The sequence below is a fragment of the Spermophilus citellus genome (genome assembly GCF_964194105.1).
Source record: "Spermophilus citellus genome assembly, chromosome: 1".
NCBI lineage: Eukaryota > Metazoa > Chordata > Mammalia > Rodentia > Sciuridae > Spermophilus > Spermophilus citellus.
In genome coordinates, this window is record NC_138182.1 from 165,249,942 (window position 1) to 165,263,669 (window position 13,728).

At 32.3% G+C, this 13,728-nt stretch overlaps 1 protein-coding gene across 3 annotated transcripts in view; it reads left to right on the forward strand.

The window, feature by feature from the left end:
* The window catches only part of COMMD10 (COMM domain containing 10), a 228,491-nt gene that overhangs the window by 29,687 nt on the left and 185,076 nt on the right, over positions 1-13,728 (forward strand). For 2 of the 3 annotated variants that reach the window (XM_081305290.1, XM_081305291.1), the window contains exon 5: positions 1,977-2,087. In XM_081305290.1, coding sequence (XP_081161416.1) covers positions 1,977-2,087 — 111 coding nt within the window. Of the gene's footprint in view, positions 1-1,976; positions 2,088-5,661; positions 5,683-13,728 lie in introns of those variants that run through there. The other variant, XM_081305292.1, reaches the window with a different exon arrangement.

Here is a 13,728-nt window from a genome sequence, read left to right on the forward strand (position 1 = left end):
TAAGAAGGAAAATGGGATAAGATGATGTGGTTAGATAGGAGGCAAGGAGCCCAGTTAGATTATTATTTGTGGTAGTCTGGGAAGAGATGGATGATAGTATCGGAATTGGCTCATGAATTTTGGAAGATATTTGAAAAATATTTGAAAGATAAAAATTAAATGACCAAAATGCTTTGTATTTATAATGCTTTGAAGCTTCACTATTACTGAGTATGCACTTTGTATTTTGATACTGCCAATAAATTAGAAAAGTAGATAGTTCAGATAGATATTTTTATTTCATGAGGAAATTGAGATCTTGAAAGATTAAGACTTAGCCAGGGACACATAGCTAGTGAGTGATAGCGTGACCATGAGCCAAAGCATAAACTTCAAGTTCAGTGCTCTTTTAAATTCTCCCCTACCAACTTTATGCAGTCTCTAAGCATTTATTAATTGATACCAAAGCCTTACCACAATGGGGGCATATTTTAATTTATTTGCTTAGTATTTATTTTCATTAGTTATGTTAAATGCCTAAAAAATAGGGGTAGGATCAGTTAAGTAAGATCAATACAATGTTCCACAGGTCCATATGAATATCTAGAAGGTGCTTTCCAGTTAAGGCATTGCATGTCAAAATGCTTGTGAGTATGAGAGTGAATATAATGTATTTATTAGAAGTTCTGTTGCATGTGACTGTTGAAAATAGTGGTTGGCTTTTGTCAGAGACTATGCTTACTGTAATCACTGTAAAAGACAAGTACAGTAAGGATCCTTAACATGCACCATTAAATTGATTTTTTTACTCATTAGGGATTATGCATTATCTTCCCCATATACACATAACCTCTAAAAGTGCCAGAAAGAACAGAACTGTATCTTTATTTTCTCATCACATCCTCTCTCACATAGATAATACTTTCATTGCTCTTTTCCAACTTGGCTTTGAGTCACTACTGTGATTCTAGCTGTTGAGCAGTCTTTCAAGTTAAGTGATTAGTATTCTGGTCAAGTGAAAATTGTTGTGAAGCTGGCATTTTTACTCAGTATAGCCAAGGTAGTTTTGCTAAATCCATTATCAGGGTCATGTTGTTAGAGGCATATAATAATTGCATTTTACAAAACTTCCCTAATATTGATATTTGATATTTGCATGAAATTGAATCTAAAAATCATATACTTCTGAGGTTGGAGGAAGCAATGATCAGTCAGGTTCCATAAACCACCTTTGTACTGCTTAACATTTTACAGGAAAAATTAAATTGCTCTCCTAGTTTTGTCTTACCTGGTTAAATTGTGCTGTTGTATTAATTAAATCAAAGGAAATATTCTAATTAATTTCCATCATAATTGGGAACCATGGTAAGTTAGAGTACTTTGTAAAGTATGAAAACCTGTTGGGTACCACCTGGTGACAAGTAGATATCAGTTCATCACCAGGCTCTATTCCATTCTCACTGTATCTAAACGTGTGAACCTCTTACCATCTGGGTACTTTAGTTTCTCTCTACATTAAAATGAAAGAAGGAAAGGAGACAGGGAGGGAGTGAGGAAGGAAAGTTTTACCTAATACAAAGATTTTTGAAAGATAATGGGAAATCATTAAAGGATTTTTGCCAATATATGCTATTTACTACTTGAAATTTGTAACCATTTTAAAATACTAGCTTTTACAATGCTATTTTAAAATAAAAATATACTTCAAAAAGCCATTTGCTCTTTTTGTGTACTTCATTGCTTAGAATTTTTATTTTTAGAATAGAGTGTATTTAAAGATCATTTTTACTGTTGAATTTGACAGGCATGGCAAGAGGCCAATCTAATGAGCCCAAAGGGAGAATTTGCAGAGTGTGCAGGTTAAAGGAGCCTTGGAACTGACTTTCCATGAAGAGTAGGCTATCCATGTTCATTCCTGCTGAGTGGAAATTTGCTTAAAGTTGACTGTTTTCTTCCTTCTGTACCATCTGATTCCAATCTACACTTGTCTTTTATAGCTAGAGACAGTTGGATGGCAGCTTAACCTTCAAATGGCTCACTCTGCTCAAGCAAAACTGAAATCTCCTCAAGCTGTGTTACAGCTAGGGGTGAATAATGAAGATTCAAAGGTAAGAAATGGTGTCCCTTTGAAATATGATGTATTTTGTTTGTTAGGTCTTATAATTTATTGATAGCAGAGTCTTTGCTCTTTGGACTTAAAATTTAAACATGAATCAGGTAAATTAAATAAGGATTAATAAATTGACAGATCTTTACTTGTGGCAGGTTTTGATGTCAGATTTAAGTATCACGTCTTTATGTATCTGAAGAAGTAGCCTATCTTGAAAGGTGCCTTTTTTTGTAAAAACATTTTTGTTTTGGTGTTGAGACCTGGGAATGAATTGTATGAACATTTTATAATGTTTTCTTTTAAATTCTACAAAGGAAAAATTTGGTAGAGATCATGTAAAATTACAATTTTAAAGTTTTAGGTATTTGTGAATATTGCTGGGTGTTTTATTGTTTAAACTGCATATATATGGTATAGGATCTATTGTTTGCTGTTTCTTATATGAGTTGATCTCATTTTAAGATAAACAGTTGAGACTGAAGTGCTATGGAAGATCTGAGGAAGGAGATATTGTTTACAATGGCTGAATGTGATTAGAGAAGAACAGCATTTATGATGGCCATTGAAGGGTGGAAATGATACTTCTTTGGCAATGTTTATTACAACATTCTTTGGCAGTGTTTATTACATCTTTCACTATTGTTTTCTTGCATTATGCACATATGTGTCTTTAAAAAACTGGAACCAGGGGCTAATCTAAGTTATATGACTACAAAATTTTATGCAATTTAGATCTTATGTGTAATTTATTAGTTTATTGCAGTGTTTCAAAATGTCATTTCATGTTTTTACTGGGAAGTAATATAAAATTAGTGGTTAAAAGTCAAACTGGTATATTATGCAAGTTAAGAGGGGTGTAATCTTGGTTATGGTACTTAATCTTTGTGTCAATTTCTACACTTATACAATGGAGATAATTGTTTCTATTTCACATAATTTTTGTAAAGATTAAATGCCTAGTGTATGTAAAGTCCATTGCTTGCTATTATGGTAAATGCTCAGTAAGTGCTGGCTGCTAACATCATCAGTAACACTTTTGAGGGTTTAAATAAATAAACAAATACCCTTGTTTTAGGCCAAAATTCTCACTAAATTTATTTCCTAATGAGATTATTACTTTTTGTTTTCTAATTTCTTGATTCTTACTCCCTTTTTTCCTTGACCATATTTTTAATATTTATGCTTGCTGGGAATTTGGGAGAAAATGGACAGCCCACAAAGTCCCTTTTTCTTCTATGAACTGGGGAGGCATTTCTTTAAGTTTAGGAAATGATCTGGAATGCCCTGGTGTAAACTGGGCTATTCCATGAATAGAATACGTACATCTGTATATACACACATACTCAAAGTATCTTGTTTTATTCCTTTTGACTACAGTATGTTAAGTTTGAGTATAAATTGCTAGAAGCATTTTATAGATTGAAAACATACTGTTTTGACTAAGCATTATGGCTTTACAGTGCTTGACTTTGGGATGCTCAAGTCCTCCCTGCTCCTTTATTATAGCTTCACAATATGCCTATGTATCTGTTATATTTTTAGACAGAGGGAATGAATGAGTAATGCTTGTAATAGAACAGCCATATTTTAAATTCATATTATTCAGGAAGTCAATACAGATGTGAAGCTCAACTCATTTGAGATATGGGCTTTGAGTACATTTATGTTTTTCTGTGTTGCTATTTTGAAATTTTGAATGAATATCATTATATATGCACATTCATTAGCCTTATAATTATTAGAGCTACAGCACACCATTTTCATTAACAGACACAGGAAGAATAGCAGCACCCAAATATACAGGATATGTCTTTTTCATTTTCTATGCAGACTTCAGTGACTTGTTGTCTGTATTGCCTCTCTTTTCTATGGCATTGTGTAGATTTAGGTTTTGTTGCTTCTATCTCCTGAGCAACAGACACTGCCAACCTGCACAGAAACATGCTACCTTCAAGTGATGCTGTACCTATCTGTAAAGGACAGTTAAATACTTTACCTGTTTCGCTCAGTGAACTGCCTTCTAGAAGTTTTGCTTTTTTCTTTTGTTTACATTTTCCTGTTTTATTACCTGTATTCTATTCTTCATCCTCTTACTTCATCCAGCTCCTGATGTTAATTTTTACATATTAAGGACCATGTATTTCTTTTCCCCCCAATATTTGTTGCTTTAGTCAGCTTTATTTTGTTTCTGTGATCAAAGGACCTGACAAAAACAATTTTACAAAAGGAAAAGTTTATGTGAGGCTCAGGGTTTCAGAGCTCTCAGTCTATATGGCCAGCTCCATTGCTCTGGGCCCAAAGTGAGGCACATCATGACTGACGAAAGGGTGTGGAGGAGGGAAGCAGCTCAGGACATGCCTATCAGGAATCAGAGAGAGAGCTCTGCTCAACAAAGACAGAATATAAACCCCAAAGGTACACTCCCAGTGACCACCTCCTCCAACCACATCTTAATTGCCTACAGTTAGCACCCAGTTAATCCTTTTAGGTAGATTAATGTTCTGGTTGGTTTAAGGCTCTCATAACCAAATCATTTCATCTCTGAATGTTCTTATATTGTCTCACATGTAAGTTTTTTAGGGACATCTCATATCTAAACCATCACATTTGCTTTGTGCAGAAATGAAAATTCAGAATTATTGACAGATTGGAACATTAAATAAAAAGAAATAAAAAGAATATTAAGTAAAAATAATAAAATAAAATATTAAATAAAAAGAATATTCTGTCATGGAGCTTGTTTTTCAAACTAATATTTTTAGAAAGGAAGATTAAAAAGTACTGTTTAGTTTATGATGCAAAGTACTATAAAGTACTAAATTGGTGTTTAAGACAGGAAGCATTTGACTATTTTAAATTTAAAAGTATAAAATTCTTTTAAATTTAGTTATCCTACAAATATGCATATATTAAACTGCTTTGGAGAGCATTAGAGTCAGGGTAAATTGTAAGAAAGTATTTTGATATTGTTTACTTTTGAGCTGTTGAACTGAAAACTTACTGTAATTCACTGAAGAGTAGTTTCTAAGGAGCTCTTTTTCTTCTTTTTCACTTCCAACATTCACATGAAAAATGTAGCCTACAATGAAGGCTACATTTTAATTGCTATCATACTAGATAACATTGTTGGACTGTGGTCTCCTTTCTCTTAGAACATTTCTGTCTCAAGGCTTTCCTGTTTTGCTACTAATTTTATCATGAAACTGGGTGTTTGTAGCTTTCCTACAGTATTTTGATATATTTTCAGGTTGTTTTCAGTTAATTGTCTTAGTGTTTGTCTATTTCATTTTTGCAAAATAAGATTATTTTCTTGTTGTACATATACTTCAAAACAAGTTTTCTGAAGTTTTTTTTTTTTCCTCTGTTCTTTTCCTTCTTCTTTATTTTTTTATTTTTTGGTTTGTTTCGTTAGAGGGCAGTAGAGCGCTTTGCTTACCTAACCTTTTCAGGCATTCAGTGTTATTTGAAATAACATTCAAAATAACTTGTGAAGTCAGTAGTTATGGGAAATGCAAAGTGTTTACATTTCTAATCTGTATATAACAATAGATTTCTCTTGTTTCTATCAACAGAATTAATGCCTATTAATCAGATGTGGATAGAGCAAATAAATGAAATCATCATTATTCAGCTTTTGTTAATTTGTCTGTGATCATTTGCCAAAATGAATTTTTTAAAAAAGCCTTCTATACTATTGACTTTTTCATTACATTCTGTCACTTACAGTATTTTCTTTATGAGAAAAGGGAATAAGATAACTCCCAAGAAAATTGAATAGCTCTATTAGGTTATAGTTTAACTAGTTCCAGGCTAATTATAGACTGTTGAATTTTTTTTTTTGTTTACTTATAGTGAATATGTAACAAATATTGCTAATTCTGAATGACATCAGTACTTTAACTTTGAATATTCTAATGTAAATATTAAAAGCATTGAAATATTTACATGTTGCTCTTATTTCATATCCATCAATGCAATCATATTTAGTTAATATGAAGATTTAACAATTTATCCTATATCTTTTAAGAAAGAATTATTGTGTTTCATTCTGCTTTTTTTCTTTTGCAACAACTGGAATAAAATTACCTTGATGAGATCTTTCATTTTTCTTGATGCTAAAACTGAATTATACTTAGGCTGTGAAAGGTACTTTTTGGACCAATAATTATGACTTTGAGTAAACTTAGATATCTTTATACCAGTTTCTGAGGTAAAGATCTTCATTTTTATTTCCAAAATGTACAATTCATTTTATTAAGAATGAAAAAGGGACTTTTTCTCCTATTTACTTAGTATTAGACATGATATTATCTCTTAATGCTTAAAATATCCTTTCAGGTATGAATTGTTATTATCTTTACTTTATAAATAGAGAAGTAGAGGAAATACAGAGGTTAAATAATTTTTCCAGATTTGTCATTCAAATATTTATTAGGTTTATTTCAGAGTCCTGTGTTGTGTTATCTTCATTGGTAGGGTACTATATCATTTTACTTATTTAATAATTTAGTACTTGATCCTATAATATGAATACATTTCAACATGTTGAATACATTATAAAATGCAAAGTTTTGTTATTATTTTTCTTAAATTAGAGTTATTTGAATTCTAAATTTTATTTTTCTCTTCTTTTTATTTGATTAAGGTGAAAAAATTTTACACTTTTAGTGAGACACTTATTTACTGTTATGTAGTAAGTAAAGTAATATATGATATCAGTTCTATTGAGTCTACGTTTATTAACAAAGGGCTATATTACATCACTGACAAAGAAATATGCTATATTACTTGAAGAGAAATATATCCTCAGATTTATTTAGGATAGATGTCTCAAAAAATAAAGTGTGATAATCAAATCACAAACTCTTATTATAGAAATTGAAATATTTTGAAATTTTTTTGTTTTTATATTGGGGATTGAACCCAGGGTTGCTTAACCAGTGAGTCACATCACCAGTTTTTTTTTCATTTTTTATTTTGAGACAGGGTCTTAGTAAGTTGCTTAGGGCTTTGTTAAATTGCTGATGCTGGCCTTGAACTTTTGATCCTCCTGCCTCAGCCTCCTGAGTCATTGGGATTATAGGTGCGCATGTCTTTAAAGGTAATGTTAGAGGCTGGTATTGTGAGTCAGTGGTAATGCACTTGCCTAGCATGTATGAGGCACTGGGTTTGATCCTCAGTACCACATAAAAATAAATAAATAAAATAAAGGTATTGTGTCCAACTACAACTAAAAGAGTATTAAAAATATTTTTATTGCTGCATTATAGTTATAATAGTGGGAATCCATTTGACATTTGACAAGTATTTTATTCTTTTTCATGCTATAGTATATGGGATTATTTTCTTGATTTCTTTTTCAGATAGATCATTATTTGTGTCAGAAATATAACTGATTTTTGTTTCTTGAAATCTTTTTCCTGCTACTTTACTGAATTTTTAATTTAACTGTGTGTGTGTGTGTGTGTGTGTGTGTGTGTGTGTGTGTAGTTTCCAGGGTCATGTCATCTATAAACAGGAATAATTTTGTCATCCTTTCCAATCTGGATGCCATTTATTTCTTTTTCTTCTCTGATTGCTGTTGTTACTATTTACTATGAGGAACAGAGGTGAGCATCCTTGCCTTGTATCAGATCTTAGCAGAAAAGTTGTTGTTTTCCCCCATTAATTATGATGTCGGCTGTGGGCTTTTTACAAATGATCTTTGTTACATTGAGGAAACTTCCTTCTGTAACTAGTTTATCCATAGTTTTTATCATGAAAGAATGTTGTGCTTTGTCACATGACTTTTTTTTGCCTCTATAGGGATGTTCATGTGGTTGTTATTTTTTATTTTATGATGTGTATCACAATAATTGACTTGTGTATGTGTAATCAGCCTAGTATTACGGGTATAAATCTCACTTCATAGTGTATAATATTCTTTCTGTAATGTTGAATTCAGTTTGCTTATGTTTTATTGAGAATTCTTTTCATTAGTGTTCATTAGAGATATTGGCCTGTTGTTTTCTTGTGGTGTCTTTGACTGTTTTTTTTTTTTTTTTTTTTTTTTTTTGGTCATACTGGTCTCAGAAATGAGTTTGGAAGTATTTTCTCTACATCTAGTTTAGTTTTTAGGAAGAGTTTAAGGAGGATGGGTATAAATTCTTCTATGAATGTGTGGTAGAATTTAGCTTCATGTGAAGCCATGAAGATTTTTCAGTACTGGTTGTGCGTTTTCTTTGTTGTTGTTCTTTTTGAGGATTACTACTTGAATCTATTTGTTGATTTTTTTCTATTTTCTAATTAGTTTATTTCTGCTTAGATCTTTGGTAGCTCCTATGCCAACCCTGCATTTAGTTTGTTTTTATTTTCTAGTCTTATGAAGTGTAAAGTTAGGTTGTGTATTTGAGATATTTCTTTTTTAAAAAATTTATTTTTTAGTTGTAGTTGGACACAATACCTTTATTTTATTCATTTATTTTTATGTGATGCTGAGGATCGAACCCAGGGTCTTGCATGTGAGAGGCGAGGGCTCTACCCTTGAACCAGAGCCCCAGCCTGTGATACTTCTTTTTTAAATGTAGTCATTTATTGCTCTAAGCTTTCTTTAGACTGTTTTTGCTGCATTCCATAATTTTGGTAAATCATGTTTTCATTTTTTCTCATTTCCATTTTGTTCCCTCCAACATTTTTTTTTGATGGTGTTGGGTTCTAGTTTCTTTCCATTGTTGTTGTAAAAGATACTTTGTATAATTTTGCTTTTCCTAAATTTGTTAAAATGTGTTTTTGTGAGCTGGTCATGGTAGTGGATGCATGTAAACCCATGTACTTGGAAAGTTGCTGCAGGAGGATTGTAAATTTGAGGGCAGCCAAGGGCAACTTACTGAAACTGTCATGAAATAAAAAATAAAAAAGTTTGGTGGCATAGCCTGGTTGTAAAGCACCCTTGAGCTCAATCTCCAGTACTTCAAAATAAAAATAAAATAAATTGTTTTATGACCTAACACATAGTTTATCTTGGGAAATGTTCTGTGTGCATTTAAGAAAAACATGCATTTTCTGCTTTCAGAAAAAAAGTTCTGTATATAAAATGTCTGTTAAGTCCATTGGTCTATAGTTTTGTTCAAGTCTGATGTTTGTTTTTCTGTCTGGATCATCTATTGAAAGTATGGTAATGAACTCTCCTATTATGGTATTGTCGCCAATTTCTCCTTCTAGATTTGTCAATATTTGCTTTACATATTTAGGTATATATGTTTATAATTGTTATACCTGTGTATTGAATTGATTCATTATCTTTATGTAATGATCTTCTTAATCTCTAGAGACAATTTTTTATATAAAATCTGCTTTTTCTGAATAAGTATAGCCACTCCTATTTTCTTTTATCTCTTATTTACACTGAATAGCTTTTTCCATTTCTTCACTTTTAACTTATGTATTTTGTTAAATCAAAACCATTTTCTACATACACCATAAGATTGGATTTTGTATGTTTTTCTTTTTTTACTTGTCCGAGATTTTGGATTTTGTATGTTTTTCATGTAATCATCCTGTATCTTTTAATTGGTTAGTTTTCCCATTTGCATTTATAGTAATTATTGATAAGAAAGAATTTATCATTGCCATTTTATTATCTATTTTCTGTTTATCTTGTGGTTCTTCTGCCCTTCTTTCTCTCTCTCTTTTTTTTAACATTCCTTTCTTCCTTTTTTACCCCATTTTTCTGAGTTTGATTTCTTTCTCTTTTTCTTTTGTGTAATTTGTATTTTTTTTTCTATGTTGCCTGGAAGCTTATATAAAATACTTACATTATTTCACTTTAAACTGATAACTTATCTTGCATGCAAGAACTTTCTACTTTTTGCCTGTCCTCTTCACATATATTATCGATGTAGCAATCTACCACTATTTGTGTTATGTATTCATTAATATAATTTAGTTGTAGTTTTTTAAAAATACTTTTATCTTTTGATTTCTATAATATTATAATTGGTTTGCCTACCAATATGATCATAAAATAATTTTGTGTGTGTATATGATATATTTATTTATATAATAAATATATATATTTATCTTTGCCAACAAGTTTCATATGTTGTTATATTCTCATGTCACTGTTTAATGTCCTTTTGTTTCAACTTTTTGAGTTCCTTTTGGCATCTGTTTATTGTTTGTTTATTCATTTTTTAATAAGACAAGTCTGGTGGTAATATTCTACCTTGGCTATTACTAGTGTAAGAAAGTTTTCCAACTCCCTTTCTTTTTTATGTATTTCCTTTAGTTGTGGGTGGACACAATACCTTTATTTTGTTTATTTATTTTTATGTGGTGCTGAGGGTCGAACCTAGTGCCACTCTACTGCTAAGCCACAACCCCAGCCCTCCCTTTCTTTTTTGATGGACAGGTTTGCTAGGTATAGTATTCTTGGTTAACTATTTAGTCTTTCTGTATTTTTAGTATATCAGCTAATCCTTTCAGATCTGCAAAATTCTGCTGAAAAGTCTGTTCAGAATCCTATGAGTGTTTCCTTTGTATATAACAAACCATTTGTCTCTTGCTACTTTTAAACTTCTGTCTTTAACTTTTGATAGTTTTATTATAATGTATCTCATTATGTACCCTAACCATTGTATTTTAATTGATCTAATATATATAGTGAATTTATTTCTGCATATTCTCTTGATAACTTAAATTTACTTTTGTTACTAAAATAACTGCATATTTTTATAATAAAGATTCAGAAAGGTTAAGGGAAAATATCGATTAAGATCAGACATAATTTCAATACTTATACTAGTGTTATATTTGCCTATACATCCTTCCACTTGTATTTTTTTGTACATCTGTTAACTTGCAAGTGATTTTTAAAGATAGTCATATTCTCATGTTTTACAAAAAAATTAAAATTTTATTATTAATTTTTAATACTAGATATGGCAACAAGAATGCAATCTCCCAGTTATCCCACTCCTGATTATATACCCAAAGGACTTAAAAACAACATACTATAGTGACATGACCACATCAATGTTTATAGCAGCTCAATTCACAATAGCTAAGCTGTGAAACCAACCAAGGTGCCCTTCAACAAATGAATGGATAAATAAAGTGATATATATATATATAAAATGAAATATTACTGAGCCATAAAGAAGAATAAAATTATGGCATTTGCCAGTAAATGCATGGAACTGGAGAATGTCATGCTAAGTGAAATAAACCAATCCCCCAAAACCAAGGGCTGAATGTTCTCTCTGATACGTGGATATTTACACACAGTAAGGGAGTGGGAGAAAAGAATAGAAATTTGGATTAAACAGAGGGTAATGAAGGAAGGGGTGGGGGTATGTGAATAGAAAAGACAGTAGAATGAATGGGACATAAATTTCCTATGTTCATATGTGAATATATGACCAGTGTAAGAATGGGAGGTATATTCCATGTATCTATAATATGTCAAAATACATTCTTTTTTTTTGATTCTTTTTTTTTTATTGGTATGATTCTTTTTTTCAATTATTTTATTGTTGGTTGTTCAAAACATTACATAGTTCTTAATATACCATATTTCACAGAATGATTCAAGTGGATTATGAACTCCCACCTTTACCCCCTATACAGATTGCTGTGTCACATCAGTTACATTTCCATTGATTTACAAATTGCCTTTCTAGTGACTGATGTATTCTGCTGTCTATCCCATTCTCCACTATCCCCCCTCCCCTCCCTTCCCCTCCCCTTCTCTCTCTCCACCCCCTCTACTGTAAATCGTTTCTTACACTTATATAATTTCTCTCCTACTCCTCCTTTCCTCTTATATGTAATTGTGTATAACCCTGAGGCTCACCTTCCAATTCCATGCAATTTCCCTTGACTCTCCCTTTCCCTCCCGCCTATCATCCCTGTTTAATGTTAATCTTCTTCTCCAGCTCTTCGTCTCTACCCTGTCCTTGGTTACTCCCCTTATATCAAAGAAGACATTTGGCATTTGTTTTTTAAGGATTGGCTAGCTTCACTTAGCATAATCTGCTCTAATGCCATCCATTTCCCTCCAAATTCTATGATTTTGTCATTTCTTAATGCAGAGTAATACTCCATTGTGTATAAATGCCACATTTTTTTTTATCCATTCGTCTATTGAAGGGCATCTAGGTTGGTTCCACAGTCTTGCTATTGTGAATTGTGCTGCTATGAACATCGATGTAGCAGTGTCCCTGTAGCATGCTCTTTTTAGGTCTTTAGGGAATAGACCCAGAAGGGGAATAGTGGGTCAAATGGTGGTTCCATTCCCAGCTTTCCAAGAAATCTCCATACTGCTTTCCAAATTGGCTGCACCAATTTGCAGTCCCACCAACAATGTACAAGTGTACCCTTTTCCCCACATCCTCGCCAGCACTTGTTGTTGTTGGACTTCATAATGGCTGCCAATCTTACTGGAGTGAGATGGTATCTTAGGGTGGTTTTGATTTGCATTTCTCTGACTGCTAGAGATGGTAAGCATTTTTCCATGTACTTGTTGATTGATTGTATGTCCTCCTCTGAGAAGTGTCTGTTCAGGTCCTTGGCCCATTTGTTGATTGGGTTATTTGTTATCTTATTGTCTAATTTTTTGAGTTCTTTATATACTCTGGATATTAGGGCTCTATCTGAAGTGTGAGGAGTAAAGATTTGTTCCCATGATGTAGGCTCCCTATTTACCTCTCTTATTGTTTCTTTTGCTGAGAAAAAACTTTTTAGTTTGAGTAAGTCCCATTTTTGATTCTAGATATTAACTCTTGCGCTATGGGTGTCCTATTGAGGAATTTGGAGCCCGACCCCACAGTATGTAGGTCGTAGCCAACTTTTTCTTCTATCAGATGCCGTGTCTCTGATTTGATATCAAGCTCCTTGATCCATTTTGAGTTAACTTTTCTGCATGGCGAGAGAAAGGGATTCAGTTTCATTTTGTTGCATATTGATTTCCAGTTTTCCCAGCACCATTTGTTGAAGATGCTATCCTTCCTCCATTGCATGCTTTTAGTCCCTTTATCAAATATAAGAAAGTTGTAGCTTTGTGGGTTGGTTTCTGTGTCCTCTATTCTGTACCATTGGTCCACCCGCCTGTTTTGGTACCAGTACCATGCTGTTTTTGTTACTATTGCTTTGTAGTATAGTTTGAAGTCTGGTATCGCCCTACCACCTGATTCACACTTCCTGCTTAGCATTGTTTTTGCTATTCTGGGTCTTTTATTTTTCCATATGAATTTCATGATTGCTTTCTCTATTTCTACAAGAAATGCCGTTGGGATTTTGATTGGCATTGCATTAAACCTATAGAGAACTTTTGGTAATATCGCCATTTTGATGATGTTAGTTCTGCCTATCCATGAACAGGATATATTTTTCCATCTTCTAAGATCTTCTTCTACTTCTCTCTTTAGGGTTCTGTAGTTTTCATTGTATAAATCTTTCACCTCTTTTGTTAGGTTGATTCCCAAGTATTTTATTATTTTTGAGGATATTGTGAATGGAGTGGTTGACCTCATTTCCATTTCAGAGGATTTGTCGCTGATATACAGGAATGCCTTTGATTTATGGGTGTTGATTTTATATCCTGCCACTTTGCTGAATTCATTTATTATCTCTAATAGTTTCTTTGTAGACCCTTTTGGGTC